The sequence below is a fragment of the Pavona decussata genome, unplaced genomic scaffold (genome assembly GCF_977016875.1).
Source record: "Pavona decussata unplaced genomic scaffold, jaPavDecu1.1 SCAFFOLD_136, whole genome shotgun sequence".
Lineage (NCBI taxonomy): Eukaryota > Metazoa > Cnidaria > Anthozoa > Scleractinia > Agariciidae > Pavona > Pavona decussata.
In genome coordinates this window covers 546296-561671 of record NW_028145549.1, presented here as the reverse complement: position 1 = coordinate 561671, position 15376 = coordinate 546296, and the positions used below count along the sequence as shown (strand labels likewise).

The 15376-nt window shown below is 42.6% G+C and overlaps 1 protein-coding gene across 1 annotated transcript in view; it reads left to right on the top strand.

The window, feature by feature from the left end:
- LOC146467425 (uncharacterized) overlaps positions 1-14859 on the top strand; it is a 29042-nt gene extending 14183 nt beyond the window's left edge. Inside the window, exons 12-26 of the mRNA XM_085125930.1 lie at positions 205-308; positions 622-929; positions 1326-1675; positions 2116-2298; positions 2646-2712; positions 3126-6817; positions 7478-7828; positions 8645-8994; positions 9393-9809; positions 10225-10445; positions 11229-11382; positions 11789-12110; positions 12624-12821; positions 13486-13813; positions 14218-14859. Coding sequence (XP_084982056.1) covers positions 205-308; positions 622-929; positions 1326-1675; positions 2116-2298; positions 2646-2712; positions 3126-6817; positions 7478-7828; positions 8645-8994; positions 9393-9809; positions 10225-10445; positions 11229-11382; positions 11789-12110; positions 12624-12821; positions 13486-13813 — 7045 coding nt within the window. The 3' untranslated portion in view covers positions 14218-14859. The remainder of the gene's footprint in view (positions 1-204; positions 309-621; positions 930-1325; positions 1676-2115; positions 2299-2645; positions 2713-3125; positions 6818-7477; positions 7829-8644; positions 8995-9392; positions 9810-10224; positions 10446-11228; positions 11383-11788; positions 12111-12623; positions 12822-13485; positions 13814-14217) is intronic.
- Positions 14860-15376: the final 517 nt, after the last annotated feature.

Sequence of the window (15376 nt, the reverse complement as noted above, 5' to 3'; positions counted from 1 at the left end):
CTCGTGCCGTATAATAGACTACACCACAGGAAAAAACTGCGGTTCAAAATCTTTCATCCACAGACTTCAAAGTTAGAACCACTTGGAATCACATCATAAACAGCACCTTAGAAAAATGATGTTCAAGCGCTTTTATTTGACTGGAGACACGTTAGCTGAAAAGCCTCTTTAAGTCAATTTTCTTCTCAATGTGTTTTTCACCAGGCTAAACGAACTAATCAAGAAAGCCCTGAAGGAGCGCCAAGTGCCCTTGCGTGAATTCAATACGACATACAAGTCCCGCTTTATGCAGAAGAGTTATCTAAATGGTACGATTTTGATGTGGTGGTATTTTTTACTTGCTTCCTTAATAAAGTCAGTAAATTCCTTTTTCGCTTCTTTGCTTTGACCTTTCTCACTATCATGCTCTCACCCACGCGCGCACACTAACACGCTCATTCACTCCCACAAATACTCGCTCGCTCACAAATTCACTAACTCGCCTTGCTCAAAAGCTCGCTTGTTCCCTCCCTCGCCCACCCAATTACTACCTCACGCTCTTCGTTCCTTACTGGCCCTCTTCCTGACAAGTTTGAAATCTCTTTTTCTAATGTCTGTTCGCCTTTTGATCTCCTTTTCCAGAGGAAAGCAATCTTGGCTTCAGCGCAGAAAGCCAGGTGATCTACCATCCCGAGAGCCTGCTTCCGCGCAGTGGAGAACTGAATATTACCATGGACTTGTGGGGTGGAGCCTTCCCGGTCTTGGAGACAATGGCGCGGTTTGAGGGACTGGAGATCATCTGGGAGAAGCTGTTTGGACCCAATGGGTACTTCCCTGATAACCACATCCAAGAGCTTTTGCAGAAACCAGATCCCCTAGAAAATGAAGCCAGGAAGCTGAGGAAGAGGAGCACTGACAACCTGATTGATGTGGAAGAACTAGATAAGAAAGTGAGATTCTTTACTTTTTCTTACAAAGAACATGTCAACTGTCGCTAATAGAGCTTATATTCTTTTCCTTCTGAGGCGGTGGCAGAGGTAAAATGTTCCAAACTCCAAACCTAGAATCGCCTTATACAGCACAATAAACAGCCCCGCAGAAACTACCTACCTATCTGCTCGATAGTTTTTCATCGCAAATTTCACTCTTCAGTACACATTCATAAACCTTAATAATGGTAGAAACACTTTGTTGGGCATAATAGACAACACCACTGGAAAGAACTGCTTGGTAGCCTTCATTTGAATGAAGAGTCAAAATAATACGCCATATTATAAGGGCTGTTGTTTGTTACTGAAAATGAGCGTGCAAAATTACAGCTATTGTCGGTTTATTTCATCACACAGATGAACCTGCGCAAAATGACGCCCAGCGGTCTGCTGTCAGTTAAACTGTTTGGAAATGAACTCGACCTATTCACCTTGAAAGATCTCGAGTGGCTAGAGGAAGATGACATTCCGTTGGCCGATATCATCGAGTTGTTGCGGTGGTTGTCTAAAGGTATCGACAAAACGTACACCAAGAGTATCATGTTCCTAGAGGAGAGCTATGTCGTCCCGACCTGCCTTGGAATACCTCTGAACCTTAGTATCAACGGCACTTCTGTCAGCAGTGTACACGTGCAAGGCAAAGCTGATCTGCTGGGCATGTTCTGGGGAAAGAAGAAAGCAGTTGTTAAGGGAACGGTCAAACCAAGGTAATTATACTGCTGGTCATTTTTGTCGAAGCTCTGGACAAATCACACAAGAGAAACTCTCGCTCATCCAAGAATGTTTCCAAGATCACGAAGGGGAAGGTACCACTTGATTATTCGAAGGAACTGTAAGTCATAATTGGTTTCCACCGTAGTCATCCGCAGCCAAACAAAACTGTTTATTGCTTTCAGTATTCTAGTTTTCTGCCTTTTACCAAAATGCAGACTTGCGTTTAATATTCCCATTGACGCTTCCAAATTCTGGTCCATTCCAACCTGGTATCTTCTTCGGTGAGACATTTTTTCTCTTCAGCACCTTGAAAAATTACCTACGGATTGTTCGGTAAACCTTACAAAGCCTGGATAAAAATGCAGTGAATTAGCAGGAGGATATAAGTATATAAAATATCAGGAAAATAACTTTCCTTGTGTTTTCTTTCTAGCACTGCCATTGTTCTTTCTGGTAAAGTTACTCTGGATGCATTCCACTACTCAGCTGGTGTTCTGCTGAACGGTTCCATCTCCACGTCCACTGAACTGCAAGGCAATATGACTTACAATGAGGAGGAGGGCCTGAAATCACATGTCAATGTCACCGAGAAACCACAAGAGATCTTGAACATCACGTAAGAGCGTCCAAGTTTTCTACCTTATTGTAGTGGCAATTTTCGAATAGAATGATTTGGATTTTTTGTACTGTTTAGTTGGTGAAGAAGAGTAATTTAAAAGCAGGTCGCTGATTTTTCAAACAAAGATCGGACAATTTAACAAAATTACGAAATTCACGCACAAAAAAGCCTGAAATTGTAGTTTCAAGCAGAGAAGTGACGACAATCAATAAAGTCAACAAACAAGAAAATTATGCTACTGTACTTTTAAATTCTCAAAAAAGGCATACAGAAATGTCTTCCAATCAATGAGAGATGTTGAAAGGAGAAAGTAATTACTGATCAATCACCGTTTTCCGTTACAGAACTGCTCTTTTCCATTATATAAATGAGGTCCAGACCCCAATTCGTGGAGTGGAACATCGCAACACGGTATGTTTTTTATTTTATTAGTATAATTTTTTTTTGTATTTTCTTGTTTGTTTGTTCCCCCCCCCCCTCCTTTTTTTTGCTTTTGTAACCTCTTTGTTTCGTTGACTGAATACTGATAGCAGATTTGTATTGACCAAACTTCAACGACACGAGTACACTGAACCAATCAGAACACGAAGCAAAGACATGCAACCGATTTTAAGAGTGAAAAAAATTGCTTTTTTTTAGTTTTACTTTTATTCCTAGTTAACTGAAACATGACACCTTGTATGAATTATTTTAACTTAAACAAAAACAAAACAAACGCATTGTTACGTTCAACGATAGGAATAGCCATAAATGATGACTTTAGAACGATTTCCTTGGAAAACAACTTGAATGAAACTAGATCACTGTTTTCATTCCCAATGTAGACTGGTATCTGTTCTACCGACGTCTTCAACAGCACCAAGCTCTTCGGTCTGAACCTGTGCTCCAACATATCCGTTCCAGTGGCCTGGTACAACAAGACTGCTCCGTTCTTCCCTCTCACCGGACCTGCCAACTTCTCCATCTACCTGAACAGAACGGATCCTCTGTTGACCAGCATTAAATTAGAGGCGAACGTCACCAACCCAGACAAGTACACGAACAAGACCGTAATCTCAGTGTGCACTCCTGGGGCGTCCTATGAACGCAAGTTCTTCTGCAACATCACTGTCAACCGCACTGAACAGATGCAACGCTGGAACGTTAGCCTTGGAACCCACCAGGAAAACGCAACTACTATCGACTACATCCGCATGCCCTCGTCCCAGGCTGTCAACATCACTTTGAATGTCACGCGTAACCTAACCGCGTTCTACTTCCACAGGAAGTGCCACATGACCCACAAGATCAAGTACGGCCTTGCAGTTAATGTGACCGTTTACAACCGATCGCTGTACCATACTTTCTTTGTGCAGAATGACACCCACCTGTGGCACTTGGAGACCAACACCACGTTATGGAATACCACAGACAACGCGACCATTTCTCAGCTATACCTCAACACGTCATTGAACCTCAATGGTAACACCACCGGGAACATGACTCTTAACATCACGCACCGTCCATTAAATCTCATGTTTTTCCTCGAAGGCCTGCACAACATGACCGATCGTAGTACGAACGTTACCTGGAATGTTAGCTGCCCAGCTTGGAACACCCCAATTCTGAACAACAATATCACCATCAATGTGACTTACGTGAACAATACCCACGAGTACAAGACCCAAGTGAACATTTCTAGCAACAGTACTCAGATGCTGTCGTGTTACAAGTCGTATATCAAAGTTAACTCCACGGAAAGAAACATTACTGTGTTCTATTGCAACATGACTATGTTTAACAAGACAAGCTCGCTAAACATGACCGTGACAAATGCCACTGGTGGCATCAAGATTTGCCACTTGAATGTCACACACCAGAACAAATCGGTCACCTTGAACACCACATGGATGTACAACGACCTTTTCAGGAATGTGAGTTTGAACATCACGTACCTCAACCACTCTATCGTTCTGTCTGGTTCAATGAAGAACCACACCTTGGAAAAAGGCATCTGTTTAAACAGCACTTACTATAATGGTACCCACAACAACTTCACCATCCTGGCGACTTGCTTAAGCTACCTGAACTCAACGGAACGGAAGTCGTTGATTTTTAACATTACCAGTTTGAATACAACAGCGACGGTGAACACAACATGGTTTGCAAACTCCACTTCAAGAGGAATACTAGTGAACTGCACCTACTACAACCAAACCGTCTTCAACCTGACAGCCACTTATTCCAACACCACAACAACCAAGAATCTGCATTTCAATTTCTCGATGGGCAACTGGAGTGCAGAATTGAATCATACTTTCTTCACCACGGAACTCCTTCCTGAGGTTGATCAAATCCGCAGCATCAACATCACGCACAGGATCAAGAACGGCACACAGGTTGTGGTTAACAACACTTTCATGTTCACTTTCTTCAACACCACGTCCAAGAAGGAGCTCATCCTCAATCTCACCTTCTCCAACCGAACCTACGGAGCCCAAGTGTCCATTTTTAACAAGACCACTAACGAATCACTGCATCACATCGTCAATGCTTCGTTCTACTCTCCCAACCGCACAATTAGCTGGATGGGTGTCCTGAAGAACTCAACCAAGATGTTCAACCTCACATCTGTTGTGCAATACCAGCCCAAGAAGATCCTGAATCACACCGTCTTCTGGAACAAGGAACTGAATCACGTCAATGTCTCTATCGATGTCCTTCCTAACGTCACAGTCAGCTTTAACTGCTCTGGTACTTTCAACTCCAGCATAAACGTTACTGCTAACGTAACTGTCTACAACCACACGCTTCTGTGGCATGGGCATGCCAGCAACGCGAGCGTTGTGTCTAACCTGACAATGTGGAACCGTACCATTGAGTTTGTCACCAAGACCTGCAACGTATCCCATAGCGCGTTCTTTAACCTAAGCACGTGGCACCACTACAACAAAACTGCATTCAATGGCTCTGTCAGCTTCTATATCAACGCCACTGAGAGAATCTCCTACTTGAATGTCACCGCACAGAACGTGACCTACTTCCTGAAAATATTCTCGCAGAACGAAACGCACATTAATAACACCATCTACAGGATCAATGGCTCTGAGATGTATATGGAGTGGAGTAGGGAGGCCAGGGGTGACGCAATCATCTATGACGTACTGAACATGACATCCGTGAAAAGTACTTGGAGGGCTTTGAACAATGTCACTTTCAATATCCCAACCAAGCTAGCAAACATCACACTGAATGTGACTTTGGATGGTGCAAACATGACCACTTTCCGCACACACTTTAAGTACGTGTTGAAGAACATCACTCACGAGCTCCTTCTTTGGAACTACACTACGGAAAATGTCACGGAGAACATCTTCAATCTCACCAAACATCTTCTGAACGTCACCTCCTGCAGCATACCGAACGTCACTGCAGATTACCTCAGGTACTTCCACGATAACAGTAGCCAGCTGAACTACACTCGCTTCTACTACAACCTGGCATACGCGGCCTACGACATCAAGCAGAGCAATGTCAGCCTTGCCAACATCACCGAAGAGTTGATTTTGATCTTGCAGAACTTCACCGATCATGTCAACACCACAGCTGTTCTCGGAAACATCACAAACATGATCAGGAATATGTCTTGGTACAACCAGACCTACGAAGCCTACATTTATAATTTGACCGACTTTGGAAGAAACATCACTCGCAACCTTACTGCCTGGCTGAATAGGACTGTCAGCGCGATAGGAAACTTGACAATTGCCAACAGAACCGTGAACTTCTATCTCAAGGCGTACCTTCCAGCGGTTCACAATCTCACCATAGAGATTCTTAATGCTACCGTCAACTTTACAGAGACTCTTGTGAACATGAGCCTGGTTCTAAGAAATTTCACCCACAATGTCACTGAATACTTCCTCAACATCACGCACCCCGTGTTGTACAACATTACTAAGGAAATACTAGTGAACATTACGGGCTACATCAACAGTTCTTCCTTCCTTGGGGGAGTCGTCTACCCCGTCTGGCAGAACTTTACAGAAGTCTTGAATATAAGCGTGTTCAACTTCACATACGAACTTGTCCACAACCTGACAATCCACAATACTTCATTGGAATGGCTGCTACCATTACTTCACTACCCCGTTGACGTCACCATGCAAATTCACAACATCACTGCCAATTCGACCTTGTACGCGGCCATTGAAGGCCTGTTCAACAAAACCCTCGAGGTGTACAACACCACTGTGCGATCAACAGCTTGTCGTGTGAACATGACTCATGAGTGGCTGGTTAACATGACTGACTTTGTTGTAATGCTGCTTAATGACACAGTGAACGTCCTCAACGTGACCAGCAACAAGACTACGCAGGAAATCATCGAGCTTTACATCAACCGCACCCAGAATATGACCATCCAGTTGTACAACATGACAGTTCAACTACTGACCTCAGCGAACTTCAGCAAACCTCTGAATGAGACATGGGCGCTGCTTAATCTGACTGAGCATTATAACAACTGGACTCACAGGTAAGAACTTGTTTGCTTGGAAGCAGTGTCCCTGAGAGATCACACTACATGTACGTTAGGAAATTGATCGCTTTCTTCTTAGTAACTTGCAAAATGTTGTCGGATAGGTTTCATTCATCTGCTGGTTTTCGTCTTACCAAAGGATGAAATTATCAAGTTTCCTGTAATTTCTACTAGTCATTTCTACAAGAGGAAGTACTCCTCAATAATAGTCGCACTGTAGGAATTTAGAAGTTAAAACTATGTCGTGCAGCGTAATAAACAGCATCACGATTAAGTACTGCTAGTAACGTTAAAATGAATAGTCATACTTTTGGATTACTTTCACAGACTCGTAAGTTAGAAACACTTTATAAAGCACAACAAACTCCACGATAGGCAGTACTTGATAGCTTCTATCATTCAAGAATTTTTTTTTTTTATAAACTCAAAAGTTAGAGCTACTGCATGGCTAAGGACCAGTGGTTGCGCTTGAGAATTTGAACAACAAACCTAAACTTTCAAGGCGACAACGAGCACTCTACGTTCAGGCAGAGCTTTCCATGTATTCAAACATGTACAGAATTCATTCTTGCCTTTTCTCCAGTAAGACAAAAAGACATTCCTGAACAAGGTGTCAAATGTTAGATTCACTGATGTTTGTTGTTTACTCTTTAAAAGCATGCCCTGGACGCGCCCTGTTCTGAGGAAGTGGAACTCAACAATGTTCCAAGTAATCAACGTAATGAGAAACCACAGCTGGCAGAACTATACACGGTACTACTTCCCCAGATTGGTCAACTACACGGTTATCCCGATACAGAATGATATCTACGTGATGACTTGGTTCCTAACCAACTTCCCATACAACACCAGTGTAACTGAGCACACAATGAAGAGCAGCTTTGGATGCCCGATGGAAATGCGATTGAACTTCACTCAGTGGTTCCACAACTTCACCTACAGCTACATGAACCTGACGGCCAAGACGCTGAATTTCACTCGAAACATCACCGAGCTTTTCCTGAACAGGTTACTTGACCTAAGCTTGACTCTTTGCGTAATTTGCAAATGTTAAAAGATAAATGAGGTAGCACAAGAAAGTAATCGTTAGCCCCTTTCCGACGTGAGTGAGTTTCACAAAATTGATTATCAGCAAGTTTAAACGGTAGCTTAGGTCCACCATGCTTTGCTTCACAATATGGATTTTCATTACAAAACTCGACACCTTAAAACCCCCTTGTATAGCAAGATAAATAGTTCCACAGGAACATACCTGTCAATGTTCAACTTGAGACTCAAAAGATTGCACCACATATTTAATGACGCCGCAATAAAGACCAACAACTTTTATTGCAGCAGTTTCACTTTACGTGTCACTTACAGAGAGAAACTTGGGCTTTCTTATAGAACGAAGAAAGAAATTTAAAATCACAGATCAGTAGGTTTCATCAGAATGGTCACACTTAAGGATATCACTCACAGACTTTGAACTGCACTGAAGCGCACATTAACTGCACCACAGAAGCTGCACCACGTGTAAATTAATTCAATTTAATACATGTCCCATTAACCCTTTTAACTCCAATAGTTGTAAGTACGTAATTTCTCCTTACAATATCGCTACTTGATCAAGCATGTACTTCATGAGAATAAAGGAAATGCGTGATCACCAAAGATAAATGTCTTGATGTCCAAACAAGCGCTCCCAGCTAGTATCATAAACTGCATTGGATATTGATTGGATATTGGTTTATTTCTGGGAGGGAAAGGTTATGGATAACGCTCATTTACAATCACTTCAAGATTTTCGTTTATCATTTTTTTTCCAATTATTTTTATCAACAGCACGTACAACCTGACGATCACGACCGTGAACATCACCACGAACTGGACCCTGGCAGTTTACAACCTAACATTCTCTGTGGTCAACACTACAGCCAGCTTCGTCAATGGCTCCCTGGTGAACGAGACGATGTGCCACTATGCCCATCTCCCCAAGTACATGTACTTCAATGTGATGAATTACACATGTAACATCACAGAGCATGTTTGGAACTACACGATGTGCATGCTGAACCAAACCGTCCGTGAGTACTTTAACAAGACTGTATCACCGATGCTCACCACGCTAAGGGAATTGGAGATGCTGAGCAAGCTGAAGGCGGAGGATATCGTGGAGTGGCTTCAACCGCAAAGTAAGTTGCGAGCTGGCGAAAGGGATAGCGTAGGAAGGGGAGTAATTAAAGTGGCACAACTTAGTTTGACCCACGTTTTAAAGTGCACAGTTATGTGGTAAAACTTTGATGGCTGGGATGAGAGCAGGATTGAATTACTGCAGTGCTTGTGGGATGATGGGAGCATGCACTGCATTACTTTAGTAGCAAAGGGGAATATCATAAGAACCACAACCAGAAGGTGGGAAGAGAATAGAGACGGGAATTTAGGATTGTGATCAGAGGTCATTGCAACCCCCTCCACCCCACCTTCCACCCCTTTTATCCTCTCAGAAAAGATTAAGGCAACAAGCACGCTTTCCATTTTCCTTAAAATAAATCACAGCTGTTTGCAATTTTTCCTTTTTTCCACTCGACAGATGCGACGGCCATGATATTTGGAGGCCATCACTTCTATACTTTCGACAAGCGCTACTTCCGCTTCCCCGGCTTCAAGAAACCCCAGTGCCTGTACCTGGTGGCACGTGACTTCAAGGACGGCAACTTCACCATCACGGCTTCGTCTGATTCCGTCCGAATCCTTACCAGAGACGCTTTGGTAAGGATCAACAGAAATGGTCTGGTTATGTCTCAGGGCATCACTGAGGAGAACAATATGAACATCCAGGAGAACAGAGTGTATGACGAGTTGCCAGTGCAGTTTGAGAATACCACTGTTGTCCGAGACGGGCCTTACATCAATCTTACCAATGACTACGGCTTCTCTGTCGAGTGCGACATGGAGCACTTTATCTGCAGTTACATCGTCTCTGGTTTCTATCACAACAGAACTGCTGGTATGTGTAGATTTCAACCTAGCATCCACTGGGTTGTAATCAGAGATTCAAGCTTACGCAATAAAGCCTAACCACAAGGTGTCTGGGGTGGGTATTGTTTTCTTAAACGGCAACTGCTAACGAAGAAGAGAAAAGAGACGATTGGTTTTCCCCTGCATTCTATCATACCGACACCCGAGAGGGGGATTTGTTTGTACCCTTACCAGTTCCCAAGCTTGAAACTTTAAACCAACAACGTCAACCAACGTTAATTCGCTAAAGCATGTATATACACAGGAAACAGAGGTAAAAACCGAATATTTCTTTGCTTCTTTGGACGAAATTTGAGAGGTTACATTCCCTGTTGAAACCCTTTCTCGAGTTTTAAATAAACTTGTATCTGATTCTCGCTTCCTAATGTTTTCTTCCGCTTCAGGTCTGCTTGGCACCAACAATGGTGAGCCAAGCGATGACTGGCTCTCTCCAAATGGTAAGAACAGAACAAAAGCGTCTGATTTTGTCAATTCGTGGCTTATGCGTGGAGACGAGGAGTGCCAAGTCAAAAGAGAGGTTGAGATTTGTCCGTATAAACCGGACAACCGTTGCAAAGAGCTGTTCGAGAACAAAACCTCGCCTCTCAGCAAATGTTTCTCCAAGGTAGGATGTCTTTTATGCAGACACTTCAGTCCATCTTTAAGTGTACTAACTACTGACGTGAAATGTAAACCGTAAATACGATTAAGGTACTCCTCAAATAATTAGAAACTTTAAAATTCCAACTGACAGGAATCAGACCAGCTGGCCTTTTACAAACGTGGCCACGTAATTGAAAGCGTGTCTACCGTGAAACAATTCCAGATAGGTCAGAATGAGACTTAAACTAAGGACAACCTAGTCTGTGAACAGGCTCCCGAGTGGGTTACAGGACGACGAGAAAAATGGGCGAAGGGAGTGAGCCGAGCTTTCTCGCCCCCATACCGAGCTAACTTCGCCTTATACCCCACTTAGGAGGCTGTTCGTAGTCTAAAGACCTCTGCGCTCCCTAACCATTCGGCCACTCGGTCTCCTCGAGTCTGAAGTTTTGTACAATTTGTGCTTGGGAAATCTTGAAAATTTCGCACGGCACACTAAACAGCTTTAATTTTGACCTTTACTTGTACAGCCGTAGTATTTGCCTCTTCAAAGCACTAAAATGTCTGCGGGAATAAAGAAACGCACGGGCCTTAGATATCTTCCATAACCGTCCGCGTTTAAAGTTTAAACGGCCGAATTTGCTTCCCCAAAGCACAATGCGTACGCGAACGGAGGATTTGGGACACCATGTTTTCTCCCTCACACAGTCTTGCCGGTCCGGGTGTACAAACCATTCTAAAATCATAACTCATAAGCTCACTTTCAAACATTCTTTAGCCTTCTAATCTCTTCGTTTTATCTTTATAGGTGAATCCACAAGACTTCCTGTCTGCATGCGAGGCTGAATACAGTGTCTGCGATCTCAAAGACTCAATGAGCCCTGTATACTGTAACGTGTCTGCGGCCTACATCCGGGAATGCAAGCGTCATGGAATCGAGATGGCCTTGCCTGAAAATTGCTGTAAGAGTCATTTACACAAATAAGTGCCACGTAATATTTAATTTTGTTCTCTCAAATTTTCACGTCACTACCCAAAAGCTTTCATTTGTATTGTTGCACTTTAGTAATTCATCAACAGACTTAAATTTAGAAACATCTTGTACACCATAATGAACAGTACCGCTGGAAAGTACAGCTCAGAAGCCGTCGTATGAATGGCCACACTTTAGGTTTTCATTCACAGACGCAAAAGCTAGAACAACCTTGGCTTGCATAGCGCGCCAATAATGCTACACAGACTGATCAAAGGATTTCGTCCTCAGACGCAAAATTTAGAGCAACTTGGAAAGATCTCAACGTTCAAGTGATCTGAAAGTTGATCTAATAACCCAATACTTTTTTTTCTTATTTGTTTGTTTTTTCGTAGCATCCTGCAAGGTCGATGACGTTATTTACGAGAAGAATTCTACCTGGAAGCAAGCGCCCACTCGTCAAGTGGACGTCGTTTTTGTGGCCAGTGAGGGAGATGGCATGAAACAGGTGGTCGAACTGTTACCAGATTTCGTCCAACATTTCGACCAAGAGTTAAAGAAGAACGGGATGCGTCCGCGGTTCGGTCTGGTAGGATTCAGCGGTAAAGCCCCATTGCACAGGCCCGGACACACTCAAACTATCAAAGGGCAATTCTTCAGTGTTGACGCGAAGGACTTCAACGAGAGAGTGATCTCGAATGTGGAGTTTGCTAAAAGGTAAAGACATGCCTCTTAACTTAAAATAAAAGCTACTTTAAAAACCTAGCATACACAGTGTTGTTAGTACAGGACGTACAAAATAAAAGCTACTAAAAAAACCTAGCATACACAGTGTTGTTAGTACAGGACGTATTTCGCAGAAAAATATAGCTCTCTATGTGCCTATTGACTGTTTAAGATTCACAAAGTATTGCGGTAAAATAGACAGCCGCCATGTGGCCCATCAGGTAAACACATGCGGGTTATCGCAGCCTATGCAACCAAACCAACATACGGACCAAAGGCTAGATTAACGAAGCCCCTCTAAGTATTGTTCCTTAACAAAACCCTATTGTTGAAATAACAATCATTACTTGGGATACATCTTAACTTGGGAAACCTTCGTAAATACAGCTCCAAACCTACACAGCGGCGCATATAGCTTATATATGGGAGTTCCCCCCCCCCCCCCTCCCACCCTGTGAACAAGGGTCTAATAACTCCCATTGACTTCGCGTTTTTTATTCGCAGTGACAAAGAATTCCCAGATAGCGATGGCTACCTTGGCTTGATGAAGGCATCTGAGTACCCATTTAGACCAGGAGCCACCAAGCTTATCATTCTGGTCACAAACAGCATCCGAGTGAACCACAGTAGCCTGATCAACGAAACTGTCTCCAAGACGCTGAAAAACATTAGCGCAAGGCTTGTTGTGATCGGAAAATTACCGTAAGTTTTAGTGTTAACCCCCAACCCTTTTTTGTCTGTGTGTAATGTTTTTTTTTTTTTTTTTTTTGGATGGGGCTAGCACGTATAATTCTTATATCGTTCTCCACTGTATCATCATCATCGTCATCATTATCATCATCACCACCATCATCATCATCATCATCATCATCATCATTATCGTCGTCGTCATTATCTTTAGCTATACTCGTACTATTTTTATACTCATGATCCTCGCAAAGGTAGCACAGTTTCGGGCTCGTAGGGGAGGAGTGTACCTAGAAGGAGGGGGGGGGAGGGGGGAGAGGGATTGTATTAGGACGGGATGGTGACGCCAGAGTACCAGCCATTATTTTTATCAGTAACTCAAAACAAAACAATTACGAATTGTCGCGAAGCTAGCGCGGTTGTGGGTTTGCGACTTTCAGTTGGCTGAAATATTCGCACTGAATTCGATATTTTTTGAAAATTATTAATGGCTTGACTTAACGACCATACTTTCAAACGAAAAGAAAGAGCATGCACTTTGACTTACGTTTCATCGAAGCGTTCCCTGTAGAGCTATGGACACTCTCGAGGAGCGGATGGTAGAGGGTTCAAGGAACCCAAGGAGAATTACCCTCAGATCCTAAACATTTTTTTTTTTCTTAATCTGTGTATTTCTCAGTTTCAAGAAGGCAATTGCTGTGGACACCTTCGGTTTCCTGTACTCCAAGAAAGGAGTGTTCAATGTGACTAAATATTCAGACAAGCTGCCACAGTATGACGAATACGTTCAAGTCATCACCCAAACAAAGGGTGTCGCAATCAACTTGAAGTCGTTTGAATACCCAAGACCAAACCCCAAAATCTGGCAGACCGAGCAAGTGTTTAAGAGCATCCTCAGGCAGATCAACGACGACATCGTGCACTGCAAGGAATGTTCCTGTGTTGTCGATGAGGTCGGCAAGGGAAAGACCGTCTGCAAGACCGTGCAGTCTTGTAACGTGTATTAAGTAAGTGTTTCATGCTTTTGCAACATTCGGCATTAACTAGCCTATCAGAGCGCGTGAAAAGCACTGCCCATTGGTTTGGAATCTACTAAATAACCATAGTCCTGAACATCTTGGCAGAATGCCTTGAAGACCACTTTCTTGTCTATCCAAAGTTTTCAAACTATGAGAACCCAATCTTGGACATCTTTATTAGGGGGACGCTTGGCAAGGACGCTGTTCTTGTCAATCGGGATTGGCGAAAGGGATAACGTTGATTGAACGCGCTTTTCTTGACCATAGGGCGTGGCATAATAGGGAATCCTACCGGGGGGAACAAGTTTTTAATTTTCCCTTTGCCCGCTCGTATATAGAACCAATTATTTGATACTGTTGCTCATCCTCCGCTGTTTCTATTCTTTTTTTAGGTTCGCCCTCTGATCTACGCCGGAATGTTGCCTGGATATTTTACACGATCATTGATAGTCGTTAGTGTTTAGTTAGAGCGGGATATAATAGCCATCATTAAGCTTTTTATATATTTTTTATGTTTTAATTTCTTCTGCAGTTGTTCTTGTGTTTTTGTTTTGATTGTATAGTTACAACAAAATTTTTCAATATGCATTTTCAGTTTAAATCGTTCTGTTACGTTTTCGCATTATAAGTGTCCATATATTCTGCGCGCTTTTCATTTTTCTCAATCGTTTGCCTCATTAATGTATTGTAACAAAAATATCGTGTTTTGTGCTGTTTTCTGTCTGCTTTTTGTATGCACAAGAGCTTTTTCAATTCCTTGCTTTTCTGCACAATCAATTTTCAAACATCTGGCCGCTGTAAGCCTTTTTTATGTTACTACTGTATTAATTTTTGTTTGCGCTGTTTCTCGTTGAACTTCACCAATGCCATGTGAAGTATTGATAAGGGAAAAATATCTAGTCTTTTTTGATGGGGAAATTGGGTTTGAAAAACATTTCACAGCCTTTCGCTGAGATCCAGCAAAAGCGATTCAAGGCTTGTAACTTGTAGCATCTTTTAAGCCATGTTATTAAAGTGTGTTAGAAGCATTTAAACCCTCGTGTGCTCTGTATGTAACCTGTGGTGTCAACTCTCTTTGGCCATATTGGGATACTCGAGCGAACGGCGACAAACACGCCAGCGCGCGAAATTAAAGTTGCCTGCCACGTAGAAGCACGTGCGCGTCACACGTTTCCTCACGTGAAACGATAAACATTCCAAGGTTGTCACTCGACCCTTTTTCTTTATTTTATTTTATTTTATTTTATTTTATTAATATTTTCTTTTTGTCCGGGTGATTTGATCCGGGTCACTAGGATGGACTGGTTACCGATCAATATTCCATCTACTAACAAGAAGAAGAAGAGCGGCGACAGAATCATTTAACGCACAAGCGTTTAACAACCTACTTAAAATTGTTGCTGGTGTTTCTCGATATAAGCTTTTATTGTGACTAAGGAAAACATTGAGAAATAAGCCATGGTAATTCAATATAATATTGACCTTCCCTCGAGTGATATGTCAAACACGAGGAAGAGTGCTTGCAATCCCTTTTCCAAATACCGATAAGTA